The 12,691-nt window shown below is 41.1% G+C and overlaps 1 protein-coding gene across 4 annotated transcripts in view; it reads left to right on the top strand.

Moving 5' to 3' along the window:
• LOC123513881 (prolactin regulatory element-binding protein-like) overlaps positions 1-9,157 on the top strand; it is an 81,735-nt gene extending 72,578 nt beyond the window's left edge. For all 4 annotated transcript variants that reach the window (XM_045271330.1, XM_045271329.1, XM_045271326.1 and 1 more), the window contains one exon: positions 8,737-9,157. In XM_045271330.1, coding sequence (XP_045127265.1) covers positions 8,737-8,822 — 86 coding nt within the window. In that variant the 3' untranslated portion in view covers positions 8,823-9,157. The remainder of the gene's footprint in view (positions 1-8,736) is intronic.
• Positions 9,158-12,691: the final 3,534 nt, after the last annotated feature.

The raw sequence follows: 12,691 nt of genomic DNA, 5'->3' as shown, positions 1-12,691 counted from the left end.
CCTTTCATGAGCTTATTACCTCAGTGAGAGAGTCCTTGGGTCTCCCCATGCCCTTTTCTCTTGCCTCCACTCTTCAGACTGGGGTTAAGTGCACCTCTGGGACTTCTCGGCCTGGTCCCAATCCCTTGGTGCTGCCTCGTTCTCCTCTGGCTCTGGAGGTTCACAAGGACCAGCTGGGCTTTTTCCTGAGGATCTCTAATCCAGCTTCTGCCAAGTTTGCCTTGCCCAGGAGGTGGGCTTCAAGGGCAGAGAGGTGGTACACTCCAGAAGGAGATTCCTGTGGGGCTCCTCCTCTCAATGATGAGCTGCTTCATGTGGTGGAGAGTAAAGATCTGTCTGTGAGTCTTCCCTGGCATATGGCTACTCAGTTAGAGGGTATTTTGAGTACTCTGGTTGATATCACTTCCTGGACAGATCAGGTTCCGGGGGCCCTTGCTGGCCTTTCCAGTGCTGTCCCCCAGAGGGGTTTGGACTGCCTGGGAGCTCTTGCCAGGGCAAATTTAGATATTATGCAGCCCTGTGAAATGCTCCATTTGAGGATGATGATGTTACGTAGGCAGGCTGTGGTGAGAAACCTCCCTACTACTTACAGTTATCGGGAGAGATGGCAATTGATGTCTTCCCCTGTTGGCCCCCACCTTTTTGATGGTCAGCTATGGAGCTATAGAACCAGTGGTAGACCTTCAGGCCGGGTTTTATTCTCGCGTCTTCCTTGTGCCCAAGTCCACAGGATGTTGGAGACTGATATGCGACCTTTTGGTCGTAAATCGTTTCCTGGTGGTGACCCACTTCCACATGGAGACAATTTTGTCAGTGCTGGAGTCAATGGCCGAGGACGAGTGGATAGTGTCCTTGGACTTGCGGGATGCTTACTATCAGGTTCTTGTCCAACCCCGGTCACGCAAGTACATGCGGTTCGTCTGGCAGGGCAGAGTTTACCAGTTTTGGACTCTGTGCTTCGGCCTTGCCATGTCTCCTCAGGTCTTTACCAAGGTGATGGCTCCCGTGTCGGCTTGGGCCCATCGCCTCAGCATACCCTTACGTCATTATCTGGACGATTGGCTGATTTATGGTCCTTCTTGGGCTTCATGCCTCAACAATGTCCGGTCTCTTCTGCTTCTGTGTTCTTGAGTGGGGATTCAGGTCAACTGGGCCAAATCCGATCTGTCTCCCAGCCAGAGGAAGCAGTTTTTGGGTATGGTTCTCGACACCGTCAGAGCCTGAGTCTTTCTGTTGCCAGATCGGGTCAACCGATTTAACCCTTATGTTCTGGCGATCGTATATGAACGATTGCATCAGTGCGTCCGTAGCGACGTCGATCGTTCCAGTAATCAAGAATTTTCGCGCCTCATGTTTGAGCTCCAAGCGCGGTTTATCGAGTCAGATGGCGAGTGGAAGTATCTGGCTTCTTTTTCCACCCGTAGTGTTGCCACTAGCTCTGTATATTTAGGGGTAACGAAGCTATTCTCCCATTCTGAGGGCGACACTTGGCAACCCCAGCTACCTGTCATGTCGAAAGCACCCTGATAAGAGTGAAGGGACGTCTCAGTTCATAACTCACTATGGAACAAGACAGATCATTTTTATTTAGTGCTTCTGAGCCTGACTACAGTGAAAGTGATTATGAGGAAGAAACTGAAGAAAGCGAAGACAGCAGTAGTGAAGACTCGAAAAATGATTCAGAGGATCCACCTGTTTTCTCAGAACAGAGAGAAAACAAGAGATAGTGGTGATGGAGAACAGACTCCAAACATTGTATTGAGAACCCAGAGTGGCTCACGGAGACACAGGCGTGCCTCTCGTTTTCTGGGAAGACGATCAAGGGGGCGTGTGTGTGTGAGAGAGAGAGAGAGAGAGAGAGAGAGAGAGAGAGAGAGATATGATACCTACATGTTATTTGCTTGAAACTTGATATGAAAAGGGGTGAAACAATACTCTCTCTCTCTCTCTCTCTCTCTCTCTCTCTCTCTCTCTCTCTCTCTCTCATTGGAAGTGTACAATTTCTCTTCCAAGATGAGAGAGAGAGAGAGAGACTGTGTGTGTGTGTGTGTGTGTGTGTGTGTTTGCGCGGTGTCATCGCTCACCGAGCTGTTTCTGCTTGACGGATCACACAGTGGGCGGAGGAGGAATCCTTGATAAGGCAATAACTAAACTTTCAGAGGTCACATCGAGCTAGAAAGTACATCATTGTATTCAGAATAACAAAGAGAAAATAATTATTAGTATTCAAACAGTCTTCTGACAATTTCTAGGTTTATCATTTTTATCCGTCATGGGATATTGGAAAATAGTTTAATCACCGGAACATAAGGGTTAAGGCAGTTGCCCAACAGTTTCTGCTAGCCAAGGCTCCACCAGTGTCCCTCTGGAGGTCTTTGCTGGGACATCTTGCGTCCCTAGCACGGTTAGTGCCAGGTGGGCTCCTGCAGATGCGGGCTCTGCAGTGGTGCCTAAAGAGGCATTGGCGGGCTGCTTCCGACCCAGATTGGCGGCAAGTGGCTCCAAGTCATCAGTGTTTGCAAGACCTTGCTTGGTGGTTGGTTCCGGATCAGCTTCTGAAAAGCGCCCCATTTGTAGTGCTGCCCCCAGAACAAACCCTGTTCTCAGATACTTCCCAGCTTGGGTGGGGAGCTCACCTGGGAGATTCTCTGACTTCGGGAGTCTGGACTGTGGAGGAGCAGGGGTTCCACATAAATCATCTGGAGCTTTTGGCAGTCTTTCAGGCTCTCCAGAGTTTTCAGCAGGCCTTGTCGGGATCGGTGGTGTCTGTGATGTCCGTCAACTCAACAGTGGTTGCCTACATCAGGAGGTCCGAGGACACTCGTTCTGAACCTCTGTCGGCCTTAGCTGGGACAGTTCTCCGGTGGTGCGAGAGCCAGTCCATCTCTCTGTGCCCTGTCTTTGTTCCAGGATGCCGCAATGTAATTGTGGATGTTCTCAGTCGGGAGTGTGTCGGTTCAGAGTGGACCCTACATCCTGAAATTTGCAGGAAAGTGTTCCAGGTGTGGGGGTCTTCTCTGGTAGATCTGTTTGCCACAGCACTGATTCGTCGTCTGCCCCTGTATGTTTCTCCTCTTCCGGATCAGGGAGCCTGGCGACAGGATGCGTTCTCTTTTCCGTGTGACGGTCTGGATCTATACGCCTTTCCACCGTTCGCTCTGATCCGCCGTGTTCTGGTGAGGGTTTGCGAGTCGCAGGCTGTGCATATGACAGGGAGACTGGTTTCCCCTGTTGCTGGACCTGCTTGTGGACAGTCCCTGGGTTCTTCCCATGTGGCGGTCTCTCCTTCGACAACCTCAGCGTCCCCTCTTCCACGGTTCTCCGAAAAGCTCCATCTTCACGCGTAGCGACTCTCCAGCATCTCTTCCGAGCGCTGCTAAGTTCATGTCTCGACCAGTCAGGCAGTCCTCCGCCTCAGTTTACTAGACGAAGTAGAGAGTCTTTTGTGGTTGGTGTAAGTCGAGGGGTTTGTATTCATGCTCTGCCTCTGTAATGCAGCTGGCAGACTTTTTCATTTTCCTTTTTGAGTCAAAGTGCCTGTCAGTCTCAGCAATTAGGGGTTATCGTTATGCCCTAGCTCCTGTTCTTTGTCAGTCAGGCATAGGCCTTTCCACCGATCCAGACCTTACTTCTCTGTTCCGCTCCTTTGTGGTCTCTTGTCCATCTTGTTTGCCTCGGTTACCTGCCTGGGATCTTTCTCTGGTCCTTCGATCCTTGTTACGTCCTCCTTATGAAACCTTGCGGTCAGCCTCACTGAGGGATGTCTCGCTTAAGAATGTGTTTCTTCTGGCGCTCGCATCAGCTTGTCGGGTTAGGGGGCTTCACGGCCTGTCGGCTGAGGTGCGTCACTCCAAGGGATGGACGTCCATGACCTTTTCCTTTGCCCCCGATTTCCTGGCTAAGACTCAGTGTCCGGGCCAGCATTCATTCGACGAATTCACAATTCCTGCTCTTCTTGATTTTGTCTGGTTCGGGCGGTCCATTAGTATCTTCGCAAGACTAGGGATTGTCGGCCATCCTGCTCTAGGTTGTTGGTCACAGTTTTGGATCCCAGACGAGCTCTCCACCCTCATACCTTGTCTAAGTGGATTTGTCAGGTAATTCAGAGGCCCTATGTGAGTGTCCTGGAGGAGGAGTTGCGCCTTTTGAAAGTGAACGCACGTGAGGTTCGGGCTGTTGTGACCAGTGTTCTCCTTAGAAAAGTTAAGAGTCTGGACTGGGTCCTCAAGGCTAGCACGTGGAAGAGTATGACCTCCTTTGCCTCCTTTTACCTAAGGGATGTTACTCATAGGTATTTAGATACTTTTTCCCTTGGGCCGATAGTTTCAGCACTGAGGGTTGTTCACTGATGCAGGTTTAGTTTCGTTCTTGTTGTCAGCAGCAAGATTTACGGATATGTTATTTTTTCCGTTTTTGGGTATTTTGGAGATCGTGTCTGCTATCTTTGGGGTTCTGTTACACCCTCCCACCTATACTTGGGAATCTGGCATATGTAATTACATATGGGTAATTAGTACAGCAATACTCCGCGTAACGAACAGGATAGGGGGTGTCAAAGCTGTTCATAGAGCGAAAATTTGTTAAGCAGATGTAATTTTCCCATAGGAAATAATGGAAATAGGGGGATGCGTTCTGGGCTGGCCCCCAACATACCACATAGGTTGAAAAAAAAAATATATATATTTGTTTGGTTTTTACAAACCTTGCCCCCAAGAAAGCATTGTTTTGTAATGCATAAAGTGAAATCTTGCATGAAATACCAAAAAATAAAGCAGAGATGAGATCGCCCACAGACGAGGCGGAGACTCACGGCGACTCGGCCGCTTCTTCTTCTTCTTCTTGTGACCATTTTACCTTGCATGTTGTCTTTCACCACATTTATGTTTCCACTCCTCTATTGCCTGTTATAATGGATATCATATCTTAGTATTCATATACGCTCATGCCATGAGGATAACCTCGACTCTGTGGCACTGAGTGATAGTGAATTACTAATGAAATACCGTGGTATTTCATTAGTAAATCACTATCACTCAGTGCCACGGAGTCCAGGTTATCCTCATGGCATGAGCGTATATGAATACTAAGATATGATATCCATTATAACAGGCAATAGAGGAGTGGAAACATAAATGTGGTGAAAGACAACATGCAAGGTAAATGATCACAAGAAGAAGAAGAAGCAGCCGAGTCGCCATGAATCTCCGCCTCGTCTGTGGGCAATCTCATCTCTGCTTTATTTTTTGATATTCCATGTAAGATTTCACTTTATGCATTACAAAACAATTCTTTCTTGGGGCAAGGTTTGTACAAAGCTAATAGAAATGTTTTGTGAACATAAATGCATATGTAAGACAGTAACATCACCTCCAGAGGTGGTGTTCCCAGCAACCTCAGAGCAACCTGATAGTGGTGGCATAGTGGATAAGGTGGTGAGCGTGGGATCGGGCAGACATCCACGCGTAGGTTCGAATCCCACCACGTACAGCCTTAAAACACTTTGCCATTTGTCGAGTGGTTTAAAGTTACCTACATATCACCATGATACCCAGGTTCTAGGTGGTTACACTCAAGATGAGCTTGGGCAGTGATATGGGCCCTAATATGGGTACCACTATAAATAAAATTGCCTGCGCCACTAATGGGCGGAAGCTGAACAGCGCTTCCCATACACTTTTCAAGTGTGCCTACAGGCGTTATAGGCCTTACCGTAAAAAAAAAAACCACCATCACCGTCCCTCCAAGCGTTTATGGATGCCATTTCGCGGCAGGAGGTTGCTTTGACGTTGTTAAAGAATCTTTGATCCAGCATGCACGCTGTGTTATCAGAGCTTGGTGGGTATTTCTTAGCGGCGGGTACTGCCACGGGTTCTGGGAGAATTATTTGATATGCAATAACTTTGCTCTCAGAGGTCATAACATGTTGAAAACTACATCGTTGTACTTAGAATAACACAGAGAAATATGTTTTTATAAGGAAAAAAATCTTTCAGCATTTTTGACAAGTGTGATTTTTCCCTGCTTTAACAGATGGAAAGTAAAATTAATCAGCTCCCTGTACTTTAAGGGTTAAGTTCTGAATATGAATTGGAGAATTTGAAGATTCCCATGCATTTAGAATAGATAGTGGGCATCCTGATGAGTTACCATGTTCAGTGTATAGTACGACACGGCTTAGAAACATTGTGATGAAAGTACTCCAACACCCTGGGGCTATTTTGGTTTTGGCCAGAAATTTACTTTTCCCTTATAAAGAAAACCGAACAAAAATTGCTCTTCACTTTCATTGTGAAGCATTAACCTCTGCAGAGATGAAATGAAATGTATGTTAAGGTTTTGTGCTACATTATCAAAGTTTTTTTAAATGAAAGAGCTTGGTACAGCAGGTGACTATATTTTGTTCCATAAAATGATGTTTCTTGTACAAACTCAATTAACTATAAATAAATACCATAGTAAACTAACAGCAAGAAAAAGGAAATTATTTTCTCTTCCTTGAATGTTAGCAAGCAGTAAGTGTATGCAAACCCATGTCTGACTGCACATTTAGTGTAAGAACAAAACCCTTGGTTGCTGAGTGAAGCGTCAGTGAGGACAGTGCAGTGACATCTCTATGGTGCCTCTTCGCCATCACAAAATTGATTGGTCCATTGCTACACAATTCTTTCATATACAGTGGGTACCCCTAATATGCATGTTTGCAATATCCATTTCTCACAATATGTGGCTTATTTCCCAAAATATCAATTATCAACTGTTTTTAAAATATGCATTGAAATTATTGATATGCGAATTTGATTGTACCATTATAAAGTAAAAATGGCATTTACCCTCAGCATGTGCCTAATTGCATTCAATATGCATGTATGTCTGACTCACCACGTCAGTGCCACTGAAACACTGGACTATGACTATCACACATAAGTTACCGTATTTGATGGCTGAAAAGACGCAAAAAAAGTCTCAGGAAATGCTCCTACATCCTATGAGGCCAAGGTTCAGTATTCAGTATTGAGGTAGTGGTTTGTGGTCAGTCTATGGCAGCAGAGACTATAAATTCAAACCCCAGACATCTTCGCACATGTACACAAAGTTATGATTGGTACTAAACCACAAAACAACTCTTACTTTCAAGGTAACAATATATAATAGGTCATACTTACCGATAATTCACATAGAATGATAATTGTCAGGAAGAATTTCTATACATCACATGAACCAAAAAAAAAAAAAAAAATGCAACCGACACAGGCAAGACTCTGCATTCTTTACATTGTTACTCCTTGAGGTAAGACACACTTGCACACAATTAAAATTGTACTTATCATTTAACATTCTTATCTTACATACATGCAAGAAAAAAATTATGATTATTAGGCCTGTAGTCTCTCACAGTGAGTCAGTGCTGATGCCATATGCCATGTTTACATAAACATCTTACAAGATTGGTGCATATGCTACTAGCAAATGTTAAAGCTTTTAAATGCAAAATACTGGGAGCTAATAATGATCTAAAATCTATTAGTTGATATCATTAGTTCTTAATGACACCAAAAAATATCTATACCAAAGAATGCTATCAGACTGATTTTTGAGTTATGAAAATAAACTCATTCATGGGGCTTCATATGTTTATGGTTTCTTGTAGTCAGTTTTCTAGACTAAAAGAAGGAAAATATACAATGGATCCTTAAACCTAAAACATAATTCGTTCCAGAAGGCTGTTCCATGTCCAAATTGTTTTAAGTCCAAAACCATTTTCTCCAAAAGAAACAATGTAAATTATTTCAATCCATTCCAAGACCCCAAATTTTGACCTAAATAAATATAAATTGATCTATGTAAAATCAATATTATTTACCTTTTGGTGGCGACCTTCTTGGCAAGTCTTGCTGAACTAGGTATTAAGAATATACAGGGTGGTGGCAGTACTACCATTAGCATGGTCAGTTAGTCATATGTGAATTCTTTGTTTCATGTCTGTAATGCCTTGTCACTACAATAGTTAAAAATATTTTTGTTAGTTATAATGTTGGTGTACTTATATGAAATAATATTCAACCATCCTACCTGGTTAAGTAACTATAGTCGAATGAAAAACTGGTCAAATGCCCTGATCCCAGCTGGGAATAAGAGCAAAGGGACAACGAGGAATCAAAACAAAGCGGGAACTGATGTTTATCTCCCACCAATGGCGATAACATCACCCAGATTTGCTGGATTTGGCTGCCTTCAGGCTGTTCCGAGTCCAAAATTTGTTCCAACTCCGAGGGTAAAAATTATTAAAATTTATATTGCAGGTTCAAATTGTTCCAAGTCCAAGTGTTCACTGTACTTTGATTTATCAACTGAGGAATGAAATATTTTTTGTTCCATAAATAAAGATAGTATGAAAAAAACACGACATATGTACATAACCATGATTTTACTATTAAAGTTTTCATGTAGATACATGCTTAAAAATACTTTAGGTATTTGATATCTTCTTATGTAATACTAGAATATCTAAAAATATACAATATGCATTTACTGTGAAATATTATGATATCTGGTGAATGTGACAACTGTAACTGGAGCTTGGGTTCTCTCTTATTTAATAACTATGTTTTGATCTTTTTCATTCAAATATTTATTTACTTATCTTATTCCATATTCTAAATATTGTGTGTTTATTGCCATTTATATCGTCATTAAGATATTCTGTGAACATTTCTAAGATTGTCTTTCTCATTTCAGGAATGCTGCCAGTATGGGTTGTTGCCATCCTTGCTACTGTTGTTCTGTGTTTTGCCTTCTTGCTAGCAAATTTTTTAGGACTCTAAATTTTTTAAAGTTTGTAAGGTGATGTATTATTTAAAGGTGATGAATATATAAAGAGAACTATATGTATTATTTTATAGGATTTATGCATCAAAGAAACACTTTTGAATATAATTTATGAGCTATTTATTTTGCCTTAGCCTTCTTTTTTGGGGAAGCTCTTAGGAGTAACCTTCAGATTTAGATGGATAGCAAAATAGAAAGTGTACTAGCTTTGTCATTTTGGTGTATCTTCTGGTATTAAAAATGCAATTTATTTTCCATAGTCAGATTCTAGATATATGTAATTTGTATTGATAGAAGTGATGTACAAGTGCAATAAATAAATCACAGAATATGTAGATATTTGCATAAATGAAATTATCATCACAGCTTTATACAGAGGTCCTCTTTTTTGTGCGCCATTTCCGGTTTTATGCGCACTTGGCAAAAAAAACTTTTGAGAACAAAATATATTTGCTAAAAAAGGTTTTCTGCCAAAAACCATTAAAATAAATGAAAATACATTAAGAAATTATGTTTTAACAATAAAAATAATAATCAAATGTCAAAATATATAAATTAGACTTTACATAACAAAGAACCAACAAAACAGTTAGACAGATGCCGTCTTTATGTTTGGTCCAACCACATTGTTCCAGCTTGCATGTATTACGGTTTCATATTTCACGTTTGCTAAGCATTATGATTTTTTACTTCCTCTGCAAGCTCACTGTCCAACCATTATATGTAAGTACAGTTGGCCCTCAACATTTGCGAGTTCCACTTTTATGAGGTTCACACATTCGCAAGTTTCCAGCAGTACAAACATATGTACTAAAATTCAGTTAAGTTAGCGTGTGCCACTCAGCATCGAGTCTGAAAGACTGATCTCTTGATGCTACAGGTGGCTCAAAAATTGCTTTCCAGCTTTCAGACAAAAAGTTTCTAAATACAACAGTGCATAATTATCTGCAGCCAAAGAAAGAAAAATAAAACATTTAGATGAAAGAACCAATTGTTATGAGTGAAGAAAGAAACAACAATTCTATCCAGCACCGCCATTGCAAAGGCTATGCTGGAACCTTGAACATTGGATCGGCAGTTCCTGTAGAGGACAAACAAAAGACAAGCAGAAAAAAAGAGTAGAATCCTATTCACTAATTATCTCTACTTGTAACAATGATGAGTGTTGATGGGTGGCGGCTTCAGCATGGGTGGCGATGCTATCGCGGTGTGCTTGGTTTCTTTATATTCTGGTGATTGGTTAAAAATTTGATAAATGAGCCCGCACAACGGAAAATGAGTGAGTAGACATAATTCATAACATTCAGAAAATTGAAATATCAAATAATGATGGTGATGACATGAAGAGGAAATGGTCTCAGTTGGCAATTAGAATGTGTTTCACAAGGAAGCCTGGTGTTACCCCTATTGTTCTACCTAAACCTCAATCCAGGCACTGGACTCCTAATGCCATGCAGTTACACCCTTCATCATCTCATCCAGTTATTCATCATCTGTAATTGCAAGTGGTGAGAGTTTTATTTTTTTTATATGCATTTATTATGTTGTTAAACCATAACATGTACAATATTTCATCCTGTTTTGGGGGTTTTATGTGTTATTAGGTTTATTTGATAAAGGAAACATTATCGCTAAGTAAAGGAAACCCTATTGTTATGTAAGTAAACATTATTCTTTTGTATGTGTACAGGCAATCCCCGCTTAATGAACGGGTTATGTTCCTAAAAAAACTTCGTTGTGCAAATTTTCATTAAGCGACCCTGCAACCATCCCTGCAATGTCATCTAGGGTTGCTAAGAAGACCAGGAAGTCTCTTACTCTCGAAATGAAGCTGGATATTATTCACAGACAAGAGAGAGGCAAGAAAACTAATAGCATTGCTTGCCACCATGGCTTGACTCCATCTACCGTCTACTATTTTCAAGTCAGCAGACTCTATTAAGAAGGCTGGTGAGACCGTATCTTCCTTGCAAGCTAAAAGAACCACCTGAACTCATGACTCTGCAATGGATAAAATGGAAAGCCTTGTGGAAATGTGGTACATAAGTTTTGTATGCAGTACAATGATGCGCCCTTTGTTTACATTCCACAGGTTGCCAGCTAGTGCCTTTCCTGCTTCATTCTTCCTCCCTTCATAAATTTAAGATCATCAACATTATAAAGTTACTTACATACATACATTAGTGTACATTATAATGACTTATATTAAACTGCCTAAATGTTTAGCTTCATAATTTTTACTTTCATTAAACCTTTCACTGTACTATGATGCACTCTCGCTTTGTTTACTCTCAATGGTTGTTCAAGTCAGGGGTTAAACTTGTTATAATTGGTTCACTTAACAAAAATTTGCTTAACGAACGTTTTTTTAGGAACGTAACCCATTTGTTAAGCGGGGTTTGCCTGTGTGTGTGTATATATATATATATATATATATATATATATATATATATATATATATATATATATATATATATATATATATATATATATATATACAGGCAAACCCCACTTAACGAAGGTTCACACAACGAAATTTTGATACAACGGAGGTTTTATTTTACTACCATCTGTTCGTTTAATGAACACCAAACTCACTTTAACGAAGTTTTATCCAGGTAATTTTTTCCAAGTTTGAAAGCCCTGCCGTATCACACAAGCCGACAGGTTTTTGAATACACCAACACCTCTCGTGGACAAAACGCACACCACTCACTGCTCCTGTTCAAAACAATAACAGCGTCAGCTGCAGCTCAATTTACTACCAAAACGTCCTGCAATGTCGCTTAGCATTGCTAAGAAGACCAGTAAGTCTCTTACTCTCAAAGTGAAGCTGGATATTATTCACAGACACGAGAGAGGCGAGAAAACTAATAGCATTGCTCGCCACCATTTTGACTCCATCTAGTTACTGTCTCTACTATTTTCAAGTCAGCAGACTCTATTAAGAAGGCTGGTGAGACCGTATCTTCCTTGCAAGCTAAAAGAACCACTTGAACTCGTGACTCTACAATGGATAAAATGGAAAGCCTTGTGGAAATGTAGTACATAAGTTTTGTATGTGATACAATGATGCGCCCTTTGTTTACATTCCACAGGTTGCCAGTTAATGTCTTTCCCTTTTCACTCTCCCTCCCTTCATAAATTAAGATCATCAACATTATAAAGTTATGTACATACATTCATTAATGTGCATTATAATGACAAATTAAACTGCCTAAATGTTTAACTTCATAATTTTTACTTTCATTAAACCTTTCACTGTACTATGATGCACTCTCGCTTTGTTTACTCTCAATGGTTGTTCAAGTCAGGGGTTAAACTTGTTATAATCGGTTCGCTTAACGAAGTTTCGCTTAACGGGTCTTTTAGGAATGTAACCCCTTCATTAAGCGGGGGTTGCCACGCACACACGAAGACTACGAAGTGGTGAATGGTGGTGAGTGGGCAGAGGAATTGTTAAAGGTAGCAACAAATAACTTGATGACACAGTGGGTGAGATCACCAACAAGGTGCAGGGGACAAGATGTTGCAGCAAGGTTGGATTTGGTATTTACCAGGGGCATCTCTCTAAAAGAGGAAATTGAACATAAATGTCCCTTGGGGAGAAGTGATCATGATGTCCTAAGCTTTGAGCTGGATATGGAATTAAGCACGAATAAGATTGTGGAACGCAGGGAGGAAAAATTAAATTATATTAGGGTAAATTATAACCATATAAGGGAGTTCTTTAATGAAATTGACTGGTCCATGGTATACCAGGAAAGGGATATGCAATTCAAATACGATAAATTTATGGATTTGTATATATTTGCTGTGAAAAAGTTTGTGCCATATTACAGAAAGAGGACTTTAAATAATAAAC

The sequence above is a fragment of the Portunus trituberculatus genome, chromosome 37 (genome assembly GCF_017591435.1).
Source record: "Portunus trituberculatus isolate SZX2019 chromosome 37, ASM1759143v1, whole genome shotgun sequence".
In the NCBI taxonomy this organism is placed as follows: domain Eukaryota; kingdom Metazoa; phylum Arthropoda; class Malacostraca; order Decapoda; family Portunidae; genus Portunus; species Portunus trituberculatus.
Note: the sequence above shows the minus strand (reverse complement) of the source record. Positions and strands in the feature narration are given on the sequence as shown.